The sequence below is a fragment of the Mesoplodon densirostris genome, chromosome 16, assembly GCF_025265405.1.
Source record: "Mesoplodon densirostris isolate mMesDen1 chromosome 16, mMesDen1 primary haplotype, whole genome shotgun sequence".
Lineage (NCBI taxonomy): Eukaryota > Metazoa > Chordata > Mammalia > Artiodactyla > Ziphiidae > Mesoplodon > Mesoplodon densirostris.
In genome coordinates, this window is record NC_082676.1 from 8,438,426 (window position 1) to 8,458,718 (window position 20,293).

At 44.3% G+C, this 20,293-nt stretch overlaps 1 protein-coding gene across 1 annotated transcript; it reads left to right on the forward strand.

Annotated features, from left to right (window-relative positions):
• Window positions 1-2,038: 2,038 nt before the first annotated feature.
• On the forward strand, window positions 2,039-18,136 carry LOC132476216 (1,25-dihydroxyvitamin D(3) 24-hydroxylase, mitochondrial). The gene is made up of 12 exons (XM_060078024.1): window positions 2,039-2,296; window positions 2,516-2,706; window positions 4,124-4,217; window positions 6,060-6,156; window positions 7,656-7,747; window positions 8,401-8,512; window positions 9,977-10,122; window positions 13,255-13,421; window positions 14,232-14,310; window positions 14,772-14,969; window positions 15,067-15,187; window positions 17,070-18,136. The coding sequence occupies exons 1-11, from the start codon at window positions 2,039-2,041 to the stop codon at window positions 15,175-15,177; spliced, it is 1,545 nt and encodes a 514-aa protein (XP_059934007.1). The 3' UTR covers window positions 15,178-15,187; window positions 17,070-18,136.
• Window positions 18,137-20,293: the final 2,157 nt, after the last annotated feature.

Consider the following 20,293-nt stretch of genomic DNA (forward strand, 5'->3'; position numbering starts at 1 on the left):
CAAAATCAGAAAATCTGGGTCTGACTTCCACATAACCCTATGATAAGGTCTGTGACACAGGGCAAATTATAGAACTCTCTAAATTTTAACTTTATTCATTTATTTTTTTGCCATTGGGCTGAAATGGGAAATTCTACGTAAAATGTCTAGCTTAGTGCCTGGCTTATCATAAGCCCTAGAAAGCTTTATATTTGTACACTAAATAACATATGGTATATATGATATAGTGTCTATTACATATAGTATATATTCTATAGCATATGCTATAGAATATGTACTATATAGTGTATATATATCTATATAGATCTAATACATTATGTATGAATTATATAAATATATAACTATTACTTTTATTAACATTAACAGTCATTAACGTTTAATCAAGACAAATCTGAAATGACAGAGTTCAAGCTCAAGTCGGCCTGCAAAAGGTTTTCAAAAAACCAGCTAAAAGTTTACAATAAACTTAAGAGAGAAGGATTTGACACCAGGGTCAAAATGACGCAGTCACGTGACTGAAAACCCTCAGAGGAAATAGAACTTCCCTCACCTCCTCCTTGGCTGGCGGCCTTTTTTGTACTGGATCAGAACCAAAGAATACGAACCACTTCAAAACAATCAGCAAAATCTCCAACTTCTCTTCCTCGGTTAGTACAGAGAGTTCTACTCTCGTCAGGCACGAGGACTCTAGGAAGTGTGTGTGTGTGTGTGTGGGGGGGTGTTCCCTCCTGCAAGGCGCTTAAGCAAGCGCTTAAGATGGCCTTCGTAGGGATGGACGGGGATGGTAGGGGCCGCGGTTCGAAGGTGCAGGTGCCTAGCTTTTGCACAAGGTGGTCGGTGTCCACATGGAGGGAGGGGCAGGTGCCCAGTCTCAACCACAAACCCTGCTTTTGCCTCTCATTTCATAACCAGCTAAAATGGCAACATCAGGTGGAGTACTGACGGTGGACTACGTTGTAGGCGCTTTACCTGCACTCACTCATACATCTTCATAACAACCAAAATGGAGCAGCTTGGGAGAAAACTCTCCAAATTCAGCGGCTCCTCCTTGCCCAAGTTAAGATCCTAAGGTGAAATCCCCTCTTCGGGTGCCTTTCACTAAGACTCAAACCCTCCCCACCTTGGGAGGTGCAGAAAGCCAACCTTCTTCCAAAAACACTTCCGTCCCGGCTGGCAAAAAAAAAACTGGTGTCGGGCAACGCGCGGGCTCTCGGGCTCCGGCAGGCGCCGGCAGCCTCCCCGGGACCGTACTCTGGGACCTCGCCAGCGCGGCGGCGCGATTGTGCAAGCGCGAGGCTGCAGTTCCCGGCCGCCGGGGGAGGGCGGGGAGGCGCGCTCGGCGCGCGCCCGGTGAACTCCGGTGAGTGTGCCTTCCCTGGGGGATTATCTCCAGGGTGGAGTCCGCGGCGTTCCCGCCCGGAGAGCCGCGCTCCGGTCACCCGAGGCCCGGCGCCCTCGCTCACCTCGCTGACTCCATCCTACTTCCATGCACCACCCCCATCCCCGGGTCCCGCGTCCCTCCGGGCCTGGCCAGCCGTAACCCACTCCGCCCCACTTAGCGTCTTCATTGGCCACCCAGGGCCTGCCCTGTCTCCATAAGTACATGGTCCCCGGGCATGGAGCATGGAGAGGGACAGGAGGAAAGCGCAGCGCCAGCAGCATCTCTTCTACCTCCCTAGACACCTCCCCTTCGCTACTCCAGGGCTGGAAGTCAGACTTGCAACCAGCAGGCGGACTCACGTCCTTTCCTTTCCCCTTCCAAGAGCCACCCAACTCCCGGCTGCGCTCCTCCAGCCCCTGCGGCCAGCGCTCGGCGGGCATCCGCTCCCTGAGGCTGCCGCGCGGTGCAGCGTCGAGCATTCTCGCCGAGGTCCTTTCTGCTCTCTGTCCGTCTTCCGCCCTCTTCATCACACCTGCTGCCCCTCTTTGCCTCTCTTCCGCAGAATCGTCAAGCCCCCCGCTCCCGCCGGCGCCTCTTTAGCAACCTCGCCCTTCCCAGCCCCCGCACATTCCCAAGCGCCCGGTCTCCCCCGCTGCCATGAGCTCCCCCATCGGCAAGAGCCGCTCCCTTGCCGCCTTCCTACAGGAGCTGCGCGGCCTGGGGCAGCCCCCCAGACCCGTGACATCTACGGCGTGCGCGCCCCGTCGGCCGCGGGAGGTGCCCCTCTGCCCCATGATGGAACGGGGCGAGGCGCAAGACGCGGCCGCCCTGCCCGGTCCCACCAAGTGGCCACTGCTGGGCAGTCTGCTGGAGATTCTCTGGAAAGGAGGGCTCAAGAAACAGCACGACACGCTGGTAAATGCCTCGTCGCGCCCCCAGTTCCCGCTCTGCTCCCCGCCTTGCTCTCCAAACCCTCCCCGAGGCGCGCGGTTCGGGCGCACGGTGCGCTCGGTTGTGTGTCCAGGCTGCAGCGGGCCCCAGTCCCCCGGAGGAAGGAGGCGGGGAGGAGGGAGAAGCGCTCTTGGGGCTGCAGGGGATGCGCGCTTACTTCGCACCCTGCCCGGCCCGCTGCAGGCGGAGTACCACGAGAAATATGGCAAGATTTTCCGCATGAAGCTGGGTTCCTTCGACTCGGTGCACTTGGGCTCGCCGTGTCTGCTGGAAGCGCTCTACCGCACGGAGAGCGCGTACCCCCAGCGGCTGGAGATCAAACCGTGGAAGGCCTATCGCGACTATCGCGAGGAGGGCTACGGACTGCTGATCTTGTGAGTCCAGGAAGCAGGAATGAGTTCGGCGGCTGGAAATTGGGAAGGGACGGGAATGAGGGTTCCCTGCGGGTGGGACCCTTCTAATGCAGGGAGAACACGGAAGCCCGTGCGGTCACGGGCTCTTGCGTGGACTAGAGTGGGTGGAGGGACGTCTGGGCTGAGTACGCAACACTTGTGTTCTTTCTGGCAAGGGGGCTGGGCCAGGCCTTCCCGTCAAAGAAATGTCAAAAAAAGGTTACGCGAATTATGATGTTCGGACTCTTGGGTGGAATGAGATTGTCACGTTAGCGTGCCAGGCAAACATGTTATACAAACAAAATTATCCCTTAAAATTCTGCGACCCCCCTTCTCCCCCCTTGGTAGCTCAAACGCCAGAAGTTAACTCCTTTTGCTTTTGACAATGACCTTTTTTTGTAAGGGAAACTGGGGGAAGTAGGAGATAGACCTACTTGGAAAGCTGGCATGGAGGGGTGTGGAGGTTGCATTTTAGAAATACTCTAATGTGATATGATTCCTCAGCTTTTACATTGTTAGCATTTAATACGTTAGCACTTTTTTTACCCCCCAAATTATAATGCCTAATAGTCGTATTTTTCAGGATATATATAATTACTGGATTTATTTATTTATGGCTACATTGGGTCTTCGTTGCTGCGCTCCGGCTTTTTCTAGGTGTGGCTAGCGGGCTCGCGGGCTCTAGAGCGTAGGCTCAGTAGTTGTGGCGCACGGGCTTGGTTGCTCTGCAGCATGTGGGATCTTCCGGGACCAGGGATCGAACCCGTGTACCCTGCATTGGCAGGCAGATTCTTAACCACTGAGCCACCAGGGAAGTCCCTAATTACTGGAATTAAAAACAGTATTAATGCATGATGCATCACAGGCAGCGTGGTCATCTATAGAGAGCAAGTGCAAAAGGGTTCATGATGAGAACAGGCTTTTTACAGCTCCGGTGAATCTGACTGTTATTTGAAGGCAATGGCAAAGTTCTAAATTCGAGGTGTTCTGTGAATGTGCCTTTCAACCCAATTCAAGAGATTGAAAGAAGACAAGATTTTTTTCCTCAAACAGATCTGAGTTGCTGGTGAAGTGGGTGTTCACGTGCCCACCCTTACTGCTGGAAACAGGCCACTGGCCTCCCAGTTCAACCCCAGCGAGGGCACATCAAAAGTTCTGAACCCAAATATCTGGCCTTGATCTTTCTGTGCAATCTTTGGCTCAAGGGAAAAGTGATTATTCATCGTATTGTCAAACCAGCCCCAAATATTCCAACACTAATTATTCTCCGGCTGTTTCTTGGCACGATTCTGTGTTCATTTGATCATATAGTTCATGAAGTCAGAGAACTGGAGGTGTCTCTGCTTCTTCGTTCTTTTCCTTTCCATTTGCTCTAAATATAATTCTGCTTCTCTCCCAGGGAAGGAGAAGACTGGCAGAGGGTCAGGAGGGCCTTTCAAAAGAAACTAATGAAACCAGTGGAAATTATGAAGCTGGACAACAAAATCAATGAGGTTTGCAGGATGGGGTTCGCTTTCCTGGTTCTCCTGGGGATGGAGGGATTTAGTGGAGCTTCAAGCCACAGCTACAAAGTGCAGAAGAAAAGGCAGGCAATTTGGATGATTCAGGAGTCTTCCTTTTCTCCTCATTCCTCTCCACATCCTCCTCCCATATTCCTCCCTCCTTCACTCCCTTTTAAAGTAGTATTATGATAAGGGCGCAGTTACGAGCATAGACTTTGACATTCTACAGTCCTGGTTTGGAACTCACCCCACCCCCACCAGCTATGTAACCTGACTGTACCATTTAACTGGCTCACTTTCCCAGTCTATAAACTGGGAGTAACAATTCCCACTCCATAGGTTTACTGTGAGGATTAAATGAGATAACACCATAAACTTCCTAGGTAGTGACAGCTGAGCTGGGTTTTTTAGGATGAGTAGGAGTCTGCAAGCCAGAGAAGGTGGGAAAAGGCATTCAGGCAGAGAGCATAGCCTGCTGAAAATATGGAGGCATGAGATGGTGTGTTCAGAGAACAGTACATTTAGTGCAGCTGAAGTGAAGCTTTCTCTGAAATGATGCTGGGCAGAGGGCAGGTCTTTACAATATTTTTGGGCCACGCTAAGGTTTTTAGATGTTATCCTTTAGCCAGCAGGGGCCCAAAGGGGGGGAAGGATTTAAACATGTAGAGAATTCTTTTTACTCCGTTCACTCTGGGTATTTATTTTGAACTGGACCCACATAGGATCATATAGGTGAAAGATTACAAATTCAGAAGCTTCCAGGGGCCAGGTGATTAATATAAATGTATAAGGCAGGCCCAACAGGGATTTTAGCAAGCAGAATAGTGCATGCCCTTTCTAGAGGGGACAGCTGCCCCAGCTCTGGCAAATGCCTGCCACATGGAAATGTAGACCCAGTGTCACCATATCTAGTCATTATTATTATTTTTTGATGACTAAAGGAAAATTCATATGTTCATGTGAAATCTCTGGATTTTTTGATGGTAAAAATTCAGAGTACTTTCTGATATGCTATGTGGACAAACTAAACATGCCCATTAGTTGCACCTGTGGATTTTGTAGTCACATACACCCTATTTCAGACCCCAGCAGAGCCACTTTTATGTGTTCAAGGGAGAGTGCCTTAGCTACTCTCTGAGCCTCAGTTTTCTCATCTGTTACCTAGGAAATGGGAGTAATGACAGTACTTTCTACCTCATGAGGTTATTTGAGGATCAGCTAAGGTAATACACTTTGTACCATGCCTGGCTCTATACAAGCCTCATTAAATGCAAAGCATTAGTCATCTAAAACCCTGATTGTGGAAACTGGCCTCTAGGGGCTGTATAGGACTTGCCCAAGGTGACAGAGCTATTTAGTGAAGGCGCTGCGTCCAGAACTTACAGTTCCTTGGCTCTAAGCTTGACATGCTTAATACAACACCAACCAGTAAGGAGACGTTTGCCTGCCCAGCTATGGAAGTGGCAAACCTCAGGGTAGCCAGAGTCCTTGAGACATTGTTCCCACAGAGACACTGGGCTGATTTCTCCTTTGTGGTTTGTTCTCCATTCTGATTAGAAGAAATGTTTTCCTTTTCTTAAATTTAGATCAAAAGCTGAAACCTAAGCTTCAGGGAGGCTGCAGGGAAAGCTCAGGAAATAACCCCAGGACAAGGGTGTTGGGGCAGAAGATGAACTCCCAAGGGGAATATATAATTAGTGATGATTCAGAATGAGTAACATTATGGGCAGTGAATATACAAGGTAGCAAAACCTGACGCTAACTTACTGAACTTGAAACTTTTGTTTTCCTTCAGTGACTGAAATGTGTCTTTGGTGATTTCTTTCTGTTAAGGTCTTGGCTGATTTTACAGGTAGAATAGGTGAGCTCTGTGATGAGCGAGGCTGCATTGAAGACTTGTACAGCGAGCTGAACAAATGGTCATTTGAAAGTAAGTTGTCTTCACATCTTGTTCATTTGATTTTGCAAGTGATTTGGAGGACAGACATGGCCCTGTGGACAACTCTTCTGTAATCATACACTATTGCTGAGTAGGAAAGGCCACAGCAGCCCTCTTAATGCTTTCAGGCATTTAGGTGATGCTTTACCCTCTGGAATGTTTATGTAGTCATTCAACAAACATTTACACAACACCTGCTATGTGCCAGGCACTGTACTAGGGACACAGCAGTGAACAAAACGGGCAACATCCTTGCTCACATGGAGCTCAGATTTTAGTAGGGGTGACAATCAACTAGTAAATATATTTTAATATATACTCTGCCAAGGAGTAAGGGAGTCAAGAAAGAATATAGGTTCCTAGGTGAGGCAAGTCTGCTTGGTAAGGAGACATTTGAGGTGAGACCTAAAGGAAGGCAAGGAGCAAGCCACCGGGGTATCTGTGGGAAGCCTGTTGGGACAGTGGAGACAGGAGGTGCAAATGTCCTGGGGTGAAAGCATGATCAATGTCTTTGGGGAACTTCGAGGATGCCGGTGTGAGTGGATTATGGGGGGAGGGGAAAGAGGAGCTGAGAAAGATTAAGCCGGGGCCTGAAAGTCCCTGCAAGAACGTTTACTTTGAGTCCAATGTTGAGCCATGGAAAGTTCAGAATAGAAGGGAGCATGATCACTGTTTTCAAGGACCACACTGGGAATAAAAGCAAAGCCCTGCCTTGATGTGCTCGCTGCCCAGTGGAGATGCAGGCAGGGGAACAAGGCAGTTGCAGTAGAATGGGGAGCACTTGACTGAGGGGGTTCAAGGCTGGGGGAGAATCCTAGTGGCTGCCTCAGCTGAGCATGGTCAGGGCCGCTTCACAGAGGTGGTACCGTCTCAGCCGAGGCCTGGGGGATGAGCAGGAGTTTCCCAGGTGAAAGTGAAGGAAGATGGAATGTTCCAGGCTGAAGGAACAGAGAGTGTTGTGTTGAGGAGAAAGAAGGGTGTTCCGAGTAACTGGAGCATGTCCAGCAAGGGACGAGGATGTCCAGGGCAGAGGGTGGGAGGAAGCAGTGGCCAGCCCATGTCAGTCCTGTAAACCAGGGATGGGTATTTGGCTTTGAGCCCAGAGTCCCTGGGAGCAATAGGAGAGTGATTTTAGCAGGAAGGTGCCAAGGTCTGATTTGCCGGAAGGATCACTCTTTTTTTTTTTTTTTTTTTTTTTTTTTTTGCGGTACGCGGACCTCTCACTGTTGTGGCCTCTCCCGTTGCGGAGCACAGGCTCCAGACGCGCATGGCTCACGGGCCCAGCCGCTCTGCAGCATGTGGGATCTTCCCGGACTGGGGCACGAACCGGTGTCCCCTGCATCGGCAGGCGGACTCTCAACCACTGCGCCACCAGGGAAGCCCAAGACCTCACTTTTGTGGGAGACAGAATTGAGCCTTTGCTAGCCTGCTAATCATAGACTCCAGTGTCGTTGTGAATGGGTAACAGTGTTGATTATTTTAAATAACAGGCATCTGCCTTGTGCTATATGAGAAGAGATTTGGGCTCCTTCAGAAGAATGCAGGTGATGAAGCTTTGAACTTCATCATGGCCATCAAAACAGTAAGCATCTCCTGGGTAGAGAACCTTTCCTTATAAAACGTTTACAGAACCTAACAAATGTGCATCACAGTGTTTCCCAAGAGTGGCATCCATGCATATTTTATTACAGTAGTTAAGTGTTCACTTTAATATGTGTTGCATATTTTCATGAATGAATGTACATATACGTACATATAATAAAAAAAGCACATTCAGTCGTTGTCAGGCAAGGTAAAAGTAGGTATTTCAGTTAAAGGTCAGTTGATTAAAATACTACTTCAAAGAGTCTGAAAATTTTCAGATTAAAATTTGGGGGATTGTTTAGGTTGTATGTAGAGATAGCAGACCCTGTGAAACTGGTTTTAGGAATGGCTGAAGTATGGAAATTATTGGAAATGGAAATGGATATGAGATTTGTATCCTTTTTTTATGTTTAGGTCATAAGATCAATTTTTTTATGAAACACATCCAGTGGAAAAGCATTCCAAAGATGATTTTCACATGCCCCTGGAGGGTGGGGCTGGGGACTGGTGCTGAGAGCCCTGAGGCATCCTTGGAATTCCGGCCTTTAGGGGAGCAAAGGGTGCAGTTGTTTAGAACGCTTCTCTCAGGAGTGCAAGTTGTCTTTGAGAGAAAGAGAAATGGGGGTGAAAAGGCATTTGTGTCCCCCACAGATGATGAGCACGTTTGGGAGGATGATGGTCACGCCAGTCGAGCTGCACAAGAGCCTCAACACCAAGGTCTGGCAGGCGCACACTCTGGCCTGGGACACCATTTTCAAATCAGGTAACGTGGCCACATGTGCCCAGCAACCCTGTCTCCGGAGCTGCTGCCGGAAGGTCTGGGTGATCTTGGCCTCAGCACCCCATCCTTTGATGAAGTTGCTCCTCCGGATTCTTTTGGGCTTTGCAAACTCATGAATTTGGGGATCGTCCTGGTGCAGATGAATTCTAGGAAAAGACAGGAGGTAGTTTTCTGTAGTCTTCTTTGGGAACTAGGAGTGGTTAAAAGCAAGAGCTCTGGAGTCAAAGATTCCTGGGTTCAAGTCCCAGCTCTATCATTGGGTGTGGTGGCTTGGCCAGATGCACTCTTTTTCATCCTCAGTTGTCTCGCCTCTAAAATGGGTTAATAGTGGTAGTAGTAGTAGTACGTACCTCAGTACAACTGTTTTCAGTTCTAATATAGATAACTTAAAACCTGGCATATGATCTAGTGGGAACTGTCACTGTTTCCTGCCAAGAAAATATGTAATATAATTTCTGCAAAACCTAAAAAAAAAAACAAACACCTGGCACAGTCCAATATCTCAATGGATCAGAGCTATTTCTGCTACAAGATGAAGGGAATATTTGGTGCTAAGTATTGTTCTGAGTATACACACACACACTCATTTAATTCTCACAGAAACCCTGTAAAGTAGGGTTTTCTATTAGGTCTGAGTGATAGAACTGAGACACAAAATTAAGTAACTTTATCAAGATTGCATGCTAGGTAATGGCAAAACCAGGGTTGAAGCCAGGCAGAAGATCCAACTCTAACCGCTGTGCCATTTATTGTCATCATTTTTACCATCATCACCATGATTATTATTATGGTGGTGGCTTGTATGATGGATTGAAGTGAGGGAGGTGCATGCCTAGAATGTACTTGACAAACATCACCATTATTGCCAGCATGCATGGGCACTGCACGTGTGTGTGTTTATGTTTGATAACAATGGGGGAGGGTTTCTCCTCTCCTCTGCTGCCAGGATTTGGGAGCCAAATCTCACTGTGCCTGTATCAGTGACCATATCTGCTAGATGCTTGGATATGGGATCAAGTTCTGATTCTGAGAACGGACCCAAATGCTACCTCTGTCTCATGATGACCTCTCTCTCCCAAGCTCTAACCTCTTCCTACTCAAAACGTGACTGCAGATCCAGCAACAGCATCCCCTGGTAGCTTGTTAGAAATCAGACTTCCAGGCCCACCCCAGACTCTAGAATCAGAATCTGCATTTTAAGAAGATGCCCGGGGGATTCTTGTGCACGTTAATATTTGAGAAGCCCTGCTCCTGTGAGCATTGGTCAGTGCTTGCTGACTTATCAACAAGGCAGTATTAGCTTATCTAACAAATTGTCAAATTGTCACATTGCCTGCAAAGACCCTTTAGATGTTGCAAGGAGAATTTGATCCTGGGTTCCATTTCACTCTTTTCCTCCTCCTAATTTTCAGCTGATTTCCTCTCCCTTTTTCTCTTCTCCAACAGTCAAATCTTGTGTTGACAACCGGTTAGAGAAATATTCTGAGCAGCCCAGCATGGATTTCATTAGTGATATTTACCACCACAATCAGCTTTCAAAGAAGGAATTGTATGCGGCTGTGACGGAGCTCCAGCTGGCTGCGGTGGAAACGGTAAGGGTGGGCCCGGGTTTAGTTTGCTAAATCAATGGGCTGTAAAATCTTTTTCATGATGAATTTTACGTAGTCATTCAACTCACCTATTCCATAAGGATCAACTGAGCATTAGCTTAGCAGACATAAAAATTCTCATACTAGAAATGTGCAGGAGACCCAGAGCACAGCCTTTGTGCTTAAACATATGATAGAAAAAGTCATGTGCTTTAGAGACAGAAATCCGGTTCAGGGTATAAATGCCACGACAAATATGCAAAATGCGACAGGAATTAAGAAGCAGTAAAATCCTACACCACAGCAAGGTAGATAATCTAGGTTTCTAAAAACTGGATATATTTTAGGCTGTGCATGTTACCCCAAAGTGCCTAACTGTGGATGTTATTTAGTCTAAAAACATTGGAATACTCTCTGCAATTCCAATAATATTTTTTTCTGCTTAAAACTGTCAACAGAGGGAGTTTGATTTCAGTTGAAAGGAAACAGCTAATTTTAAATACCAAAATTCTGTCCCCAGTATGGTTGATACTCCTAGTAGGTACACAATACAGCCAAACTCCAAACATAAATACCGACAAGTATTCAGGCGGGTTTCATCGTCTTTGGTTCATTTTTGAGCTATCACTGGAGTGATGATACCAATATTCCTCACAGGCCCAACACCTCATACACGTATCATCTCTAAGAAAAATGTATACCCGGTCATTCCTGTTCCTTTCTGTAGTGTTTCTGGTCTGAACAAAAAGTAGGGTTTTCTACATCAGGGAATAGCAAGGTTCTCATTTCTCCTCACGCTCCAGAAGGCTGTCAAAAGTGGGGACTTACGTCAACTCATTTTTCTGTTAAAACCCTTTTACCCCGACAGGCTCCTTAGAGTGATGGAAGTAAAGCTTAACCTATTATTCTTTTTTTTTTCAACTGGAATGGTGAGCTCCATGACAGTGATGACTTGATTTTGTCCCTGCTCTTCCTAGGGTGTGGAATAGAAGTTGGCACATAGTAGGTGCTCAACAAATACTTGTTCAATAAATGAAAGAATTCAGGAATTATGGAATGTCTGCTATGTGCCAGGCACTGTTTTGGGTACTTGAGAGACCACGATGAACCAGTTCCCCTCATGGAACTGAAGTGGTTTGGGGGCACAGATGATAGACATGTAAATAAATAATGAAATAGGATCATTTCAGATAGTGATCCAGGACCTGGAGGAAGCCATCAGGGTGAAGTCATAGAGAGGTAGGGGAGGTCGTCTCTCTCTGAGGTGTCATACTGGAGCTGACACTGGAATAAGGAGAAGCAGCCAGCCAAGGGAAGAGCTGGTGGAAGACCACTCCAAGCAGAGGAAACAGCACATGCCAAGGCCCTGGGCAGAAAGGATGGACTGGAGAACTAGCACATGTGGTCAGAGTTGACAGGGGAGAAGACGATGGGCCCTGTTAAACCAGGAGCCTTTGGGAGGCATTTGGATTTACTGCACCTGTGATGGAAATCTCTTGGAGTGTTTTAAACAAGGGAGGAACTTAATCAGATTGATGTTTTGTAAAGTGGGCTCTGGCTGGCGGATGGAGAACGGACCTAGCAGAGAGAGAGTGGAAGCAGCAAGGCCAGCTAGCTATGAGATGTGTCTCCTCCATGGAGGTCAAGCCGGGATACTTTGTGCCCATGAGGTTTCTCAGGCCACATCCCCTCCATTCATCCCCTGCAGTTATCCTAAAAGGCCAGGGCTGTCTTACAGGGCTTTGGTGAAAGCTACAGTTATCTGCCTTTTGGAAACTCTATTTGGTACTTGTGGTAAGGGACCCACTGATACGTTCAATCTGTTTCTTTTTTTAGTCCTGGCTATTCTGAAGGTCACATTTGGAAAATCAGAGAAATTTGAAAGTGTATCTAATTTGGTGGCTACGCCCTCTTCCTGTTTTGTAAATTGGACTCTTGTAATAATGACATCCACAGTTTATTTGCAGCTGAGGCTGACAGTCCTCTGACAGGAAGAAGGCTACTTGGAGGCATCTTCTTCCAAAAACAATAAATACCATTGGCTCCAAATTGTCCTGCACTTGGCTCATTTATGTGAGTGGCACATAGCACTTAGCAAAAGCGTCTTCATGTCTGCAGAGAGGACACAATGACCATTTTTATGGGAATATTTGGCTTAAATTAGACAAAATTAGGCCTAAAGACAAATACATAAGACTACCAGTGGTGAGTATTATGAAGCTAAAAGCTGCACTGGCTGTTTCTGCCAATATTTTTTCTCTTCTCATTGCCTTTGGAAAGGAAATAAAGGATGCCACTTAAAAGGCCATGAGTCTTTGTCAGAAATTGTGGCTGGTTCTTTGAAATACTCAACTTGACACTAGAATTTCTTATTTTGGTGTTGGCCGCCTCCTACCAGGGCTCTTTCCTTGAGGCTGAAACCCTGGGTACAGATAATGCCTTTTTATTTTTGTGGTAACTTTTGAGGGTGCGGCAAAAAAATCTTTCTTTTAAATTCCAGGAATGCAACTTCTTGTGCATTTGCATTGCAAAATTTTTTTTAAAAGACACTTTTATTAGCAACACTCTTAGGCTCTCCATCCCTCTCTCCCCACTCAATTTTCATATTACTTTTTATATTAAACAATTAACAAATTTCATTTTGAGATAATTATAGATTCCCATGCAATTCTAAGAAAAAACATAGAGAGGATCCCTTAATCCTTCACCAAGTTTCCCTCAACGGTAACATGTGCATAAGGTAAACTGTTATCACAACCCGGAAACTGATACTGTTGCAATCGCCCATCCGACTCTCATTGGGCCAGTTCTACATGCCCCATTTCTACATGCCCTCGTTTGTGTTCAATTTTTGTACCAAACTATATTTTGCGTCCTAATGCAGCTGATTATTTAAAGAATTCTACTTTGATTCCCTCGGGAAATAAGCTATTATTCACTGATGTGTTTTATAAACTAAATCTGACTTTTCATACAGGGCATTTCTTTCAAGCACAGCCAAGAAGGACATGTAAAAAAGCGTCACTCATAATGTTTTCATGACAAGGTGGTAGGCATCACCTTTGGTTCAGCTCATATTGGTTTTAAGGCAGTTTATTTGCAGAAAACTCAAGTTTACGTCCATTTGGCTTTCAGACAGCAAACAGCTTAATGTGGATGCTCTACAATTTATCTCGTAATCCCCACGTGCAACAAAAGCTTCTTAAGGAAATTCAGAGTGTACTGCCTGAGAATCAGATGCCACGGGCAGAGGATTTGAGGAATATGCCATATTTGAAAGCCTGTCTGAAGGAATCTATGCGGTAAGAACACGTACCTAAGCCAATATGAATATGTCAGAAGGCTGTTTTCTCCAACACATAATAAGGGGTGCTCTCCCACAGATGGCTCCCACAGTTGATTCGTAAACATTTACCAAGCTACAAAAAAAAAAAAAAAAAAAAGAGCCTCTGGACCATATTCCTTTCCTATTACTCATTTCCTAAATCATTTGGGCAAATTCTATTAAATCTTGGAAAGTCAGAGTCTTGCCCTTTAAATCATTAGAGTAAATAATAATACTCTAATGGACGCTATAAGCAATAATTAAGATTAGGGGCACGATTGAAGGATGTGAGATGAAAGCTCAGCAAGGAACCATATTATTATATGATAAGACATAGAGACACCTTTGTTTTTGAGCCTCTGTATAAAATGTTCTTTGAAAATTATTTTTCTGGAAAACAAAGCTCACAATGTCTTAGGGTCAGAAGGAAATATCTTTAACTTCATGAAGGGTAGTTAGGAGAAACCGAGAACAAACAACAGGCTTGAGGGCGAAGCATGTCAATGTACACATTTGAATGTGTATGGGGAATGAAACCGAACAAACACTATTAACAGCTATGAAGCAGGCTTGTACTTGGGGGTTTAACCAACACAATAAGATAAAGAATATAAACAAGAGGTGTAAATATTGGGAAGAAAGAGACAGAACTTCTTTGTAAAGAGCTGGGATCATGTTCCTTTTTTGAGAACTCAGGCAGCAACTATTTATTTAACCAGGATCTGCATTCCCTTGAGCTAGAACTTGGTCCGTGCCCACTTTGACATCTCTGATTTTGTTTTTTCAGGCTTACCCCGAGTGTGCCATTTACAACTCGGACTCTTGACAAAGCAATGGTTCTGGGGGAATATGCTTTACCCAAAGGAGTAAGTAGAATTTGTACAGTCTGTACCTTACCCTTTTCAAATATCCATCAGATCTCCCTAAACGTTTCTACTGGGAGAGCATTCATTTTGGAAATGTGTAGATTGCAGTATATAGTTGACGTGCTGTGTAGTCTAGCATTAGGAATAATGGTTATGGAGACAGGCCTGGATTCAAGTATAGCCTTGAGTGAGTTACATAACCTCTGCGACCCTCAGTTTTCTCATCTATAAAATGGGAATAATAAAACCTGCCACGTGGGATTGTTGTGAGAATGTGATGTAAAATTTTAAAGTTCATGGCCTATTTATTGTGCCAGTATCACCTGGCACATTTCAAGCACTCAATACATGTTGGCATTCATCATTATTATACATTTGTGGGTTACTTTCACATTTGTAAGGTGATGGCTTTTGTAAATTTTGCTATTCAAACGTTTTCTTTAAGTGCTTTGTGTTTTTAGACAGTATTGATGCTAAATACCCATGTGTTGGGGTCCAATGAAGAAAATTTTGAAGATTCAAGTCAGTTTAGACCCGAACGATGGCTTCAAGGCAAGAAGAAGATCAACCCTTTTGCCCATCTTCCATTTGGCATTGGGAAAAGAATGTGCATTGGTCGCCGATTAGCCGAGCTCCAGCTCCACTTGGCTCTCTGCTGGGTAAGACCCTGATGGGATTTCTGCAGCTGTATTCTGGGCTATTCCTCAAGGCAGGAGAAGAGGGGTGATTCTGCTTTTTTGTGCTTCTGTGTTTCAGATCGTCCGCAAATATGACATCGTGGCCACGGACAAGGAGCCTGTGGAGATGCTGCACTTGGGCATCCTGGTACCTAGCCGACAGCTCCCCATCGCTTTCTACCAGAGATAGGAGGCCTCAGGTGAGCATCTGGGGTGTGGAGAATGGCCAAGAGGTGAGCCAAGCTTGGAAGTCAACCATACTTGGCTTGGAGTCCCTGCTCACTGTTGGTTCACTGGGTGATCTTGAACAGTTACTTAACCTTTCTGCCTTCACTTTTTTTTTTCATTTGTAAAATGGGGACCAAAATAGTATCCATCCAGAAAGATGATATGAATACAAAATACCTAGCCCAGAGTCTGGCATCAGCTAAGTGCTGATGCTCCAAATGCAAGTGCTCCAAAATGCAAGGTGCTTGTCATGGTTTTTGCATGTGAATATCGGGGTGGGGGGCAAACTTTTTCTGTAAAGGACCAGTTGGCAAATATTTTAGGCTTTGCAGGACATAAGGTCTCTCTCACATCCACTTTACTCCACCTCAGTGCAGCCTCAGACAACTGGTCAATGAATAGGGGTGACTATTATACTAGTTTTCTATTGTTGCCATAACAAATTACTAAAACAAATAACTTACAAATTACTAAAATTGTATTAAATAGCACACATTTATTATTTTATCATTCTATAGGTCAGAAATTCAACCCAGCTCTTGCCAGGATAGAATCAAGTTGTCATTTGGCAGGGCTATGTTCCTTTCTGGAAGCTCTAGGGGAGAATCTGTTCCCTTACAAATTTCCGTTGTTGGCAGAATTTAGTTTCTTATGGCTGTAAGACTGAGGTTTCTGTTTTCTTGCATCAACTAAGAGTTATTCTCAGCTCCTAGAGGCCACCATTCCTTGGTTCATGACCTCTTCCTCCGTCTTCAAAGCCAACTAGCCTCTAGGCTTCAAATCCCTCATCCTTCTTCTGTTGCATCTCTCAGACAGGATATCATTCAGGATAATCTCCCCATTTCGAGGTCTATAACCTTAATCACATCTGCAATGCTTCCTTTGCAATGCAAAGTAATATATTCACAGGTTCTGGGGATTAAGGACTAAGCTTTTTTTGAGGGCCATGATTCTGCCTACCAGTACTATATTTCAATAAATCTTTATTCATAAAAAGAGGTGGTAGTACTTATTGGAACACAGGGTCTTGATTTACAGACCCCTGGCATAGAAGAGGAGATATTTACCATCCTGTATTAAATACAATGTAATACTTTTTCTGCAACATACCATTTATTACCTTTTCTGACAGTGTGGGCGTTCTCATACCAACTTCATAATTTTTGCCATATTCATATATCAGCTATTTAATTGCTGCTGAATTATTTCCTTTAAATTAACACAGGCCTAATAGTATACTTGAGCCTTATTTCTAATTTCCTTGATGAAATGGTGTTTTTTTAGTCTAGTTATTTTCCCCTAATCCACAATAAAATGAATTTTCAACTACTGAAGTGATAAGAAGTTAGCCTGAGAAATCTCTAGTATGATCAGATGTGGAAATATGACATTTCTGACACATAGCTTTATAGAATTAGGTGTCAGTGGTAAAACTCAGTCTCATCACTCTTCCCTTTCAACGACATCACCTAGAATTTGCCTAGAACTAGTTGCTATTTGCTAACTGCAAGTTAAGGGTATTTGCTGATAGGTGGATTATTTCGGGAAACATGCAATTACAGATGAAATTTCTGAATGAGGCCCAGTGAATTCCTCCCTATTTGTCTGGTATCATTAGGCAATTGTCAGATTCTGAACATGCCAACAAACAGAGTTGAATCAAGTAGGATAACAAAGGAATTCTAGCTTAATTGCGAAACTTCCAGTCTTCAGCTAGGACAGTGTGCACAGTTATCTTGGTGAAACACAAGAGCCCAGGGCACTACTGCTTTTAGCATTTATTTTTTTGCTAATAATTCCTCTTGTTTAACTATACTGCTCTGATGTATAATTGGCGTATACTTTATTTTCCAGATTTTTTTTTTTTTTACTAAGACCACGAGCAGCAATTTTTACCCTTTTGCAAGAATGAGGCTTTGGGCTTCTGCCTGGCAGGAAAGCAAACATCAAAAACCTGAGCATGAAACAGCATGTAAAGAACATTCAGTCCCAGGTGTTTATACTCCTTCTTCTGTACAATTGTTCTAGAAGCTGTACTGTCTATGTAGCTGATGGTATTTATTAAGATGGTATCTGGCTCAGGGAAAGCAGATTGTTGGAATACCAGGCACCCTACAGGGTATACTGCCTGCTTACTCGTAACTGACATCAGCACCATCCTGACTTACACAGAATTGCTCATCATCCTGTTTTCTCTTGTATAGGGCAGTTGGGCACTTATCCGTTGGTCAGGTAAAAGTCACTAAATGTTTCTGTCCTAGCTTTACCAGGTTCACTGCTGGAATCTTCACTTCTCAGAAGTTTACATTTCACAATGAAAGACCAACTATACCTAGATTATTGGGTGCCCTGTGTAGTATTGACGATCCATTTGTTGTAACTCCGTTTAATATATTGGGGGAAATACTGCTTAATAATAGAAGCAAAACTAAATATTGGTTAAAGTTGTCAGGTCCCTATGAAGCTGGGTTTTTTTTTCTTGTTTTGAAATAGAAACGTTATTGGAAAATTAGAGAAAACCTCTATGTTAAGAAGTACTTTAATGAAGTCAAAACCTCCTGTCTAAGAATGCCTTAATGATTTACTGTGGCATCATTGTGTTAAAGGATCCTGAAATTATTTAATTATGGCATTGAGTCTATTTAATCTATTAAGGACTGGATCAGTAGTTTTTAAATTGTGTGTGTGTGTGTGTATATTCTAATGGCAATTTGCTACATCACTTAAAAATATATATATGGTATTTGATTTAGAAGTTTAGGGCAATGTTCTAAAGTTTAGTTATGGCTTAAAAATATTCAGTGACTTTCCCCTGCCTTAATTTTCCCAGCTATAGACGGGTCAGTAGTAAAGTGTGCATACATTATAGATTAACTAGGTAAACCATGTTATGTGACTTGAACTCCTTGGGAAAATATGATTTCATAAATGGAAAAGGTATATAGATTTAAGCAATACTTGTAAAACTCTTAAAAATTGTGTTTACATATAGTTTATTTGCATAGGTTTTTACTACTACTTTTCCTAAAAGCATACTATATGTTTCTGTATATTTGATAAAGATTTCCCTTTTTAGGTTACATTTTTAGACTATTTCAGAAGTGTACATTTATATCTTTATTTTGAACAAATATGTGCACATCACCAAAATAAGTATATGCTTTCTCACTGCTGTGAAATTCTTTTTAGAATTATAAATCCGCATGTGTTGTCAGATTTAATCTGTATATCTTCTTTGAATTCTCTAAAAGAATAAAAGTTTTCAAATATGTGAGATGTTTCCCCTTCATTGCATTTCATTTTTAAAAAAAATTTATTTATGTTATTTATTTATTTATGGCTGTGTTGTGTCTTCGTTGCTGCACATGGGCTTTCTCTAGTTGCGGCGAGCGGGGGCTACTCTTTGTTGTGGTGCACAGGCTTCTCATTGCGCTGGCTTTTCTTGTCGCGGAGCACGGGCTCTAGGCGTGTGGGCTTCAATAGTTGTGGCATGCAGGCTCAGCAGTTGTGGCGCACGGGCTTAGTTGCTCCGCAGCATGTGGGATCTTCCTGGACCAGGGCTTGAACCCGTGTCCCCTGCATTGGCAGGCGGATTCTTAACCACTGCGCCACCAGGGAAGCTCCTCCCCATCCCTGCATTTCTTACAACCAAAGTTAAACATTCAAACTTTGTCTCACTAGAAAATTTTGTCATGTGGCTCGTTTACAATATAATATTACAATAATATTTTACAGTAGTTTTACCAAAAGATGATCATTTGAATGGCAAAATAATTTTCCTTTTTTTACTCCATTCATTTCTATCTGCACTACCATCCCCTTCACTCTGGACCACAGCAGAAACTGCCAACTGACCGCTATCTTGCTTCCTTCTAGACTGTTCTTTGTCCATTGGCCATATCGATCTTTTTAAAACCCAAGCCCGATGGTGTCCCAGTCCTGCTTCGGTGGCATCCCATTGATCTCACATAAAGATCCAATTCCTTAAGCTGGACTTCGGTGTCTTGTAAAGTACAGCCCACTCACCCACAGGTCCCAGTGCACACGAGCCACTGGAGGCCTCTGAACTCTGGCCACACTGGCTTCTGCCAGTCTCTTCTATTCTTTAAACACTCTCTGCCTCCCAGTTTTTGCACCTGATGTCTTTCCTCCTGGAGCACTCTTTCTTCACCTGTTCATCTCTCCTATGCACCAATCAGAGCGCAGCTCAAGCTTCCTGGAGGATGTCTTCCGGGATGATCGAAATCCCCCAGAGGCTGAGGCTGACTCTCTCTCTCTCTCTCTCTCTCTCTCTATATATATATCCTATTTGTTGGTCTCTGTCTGGGGGGAGCCCTGATTGATATACTCACTCTAAAAATGTACTAATATTACCTCCATTTTACAGATGTGGAGGAGGAAACTGAAGCTCAGAGTTTAAACAAACTTTAACTGTTTTTTACAATGAAAAGTTTTTTTAACTGATTATATAAATAATGCTTCTGAACTTGATGGTGGCTAATAAATCCAAGCACATTTCCCCAAAGTCATCCTGCTGACAGGTGGCTGAGACAGGACTCAGCCAAGTCACACAACCTCCTGTCCACAGCCTGGTAGACGGGTGTGTGGTACAGTGCTCGGCCCAGGCGAACGTAACACATCTGTTATGATTGTCGCCAATCATACATGCCATTCAGCGTCTGTGGCTTTATCATTATGTCTCCTCCAGTCCCCATTCTGTCTCCCTGAAGGCCACCTCCATTCTATAGCTCAAACAAAAGTCTAATGGGTGCTTATGGGAAACCAGCTCATGAGGATACATTGGGAATGCTGTCCACTTGGCTTTTGAGATGTCCAGATAATTTTTGGAGAGAGAGAGGGAGGCAAGAAAAGAGGGAAGGGAAAAGAACTAAGGAAGGAAAGAGAATCGGGAGATCAAGGGATTTCCTCGATGTTTGTAGCCAAGATTCTACACACAGGATTGGTTCTGCTCCTCTGAATAGTAGAAAATAATTTATGGGGCAACTACTACTCATAAGCAGGTGATGGAGGGGAGTTGCATTATATGCACCTTTAACCCATGCAGACTTACCATCCGT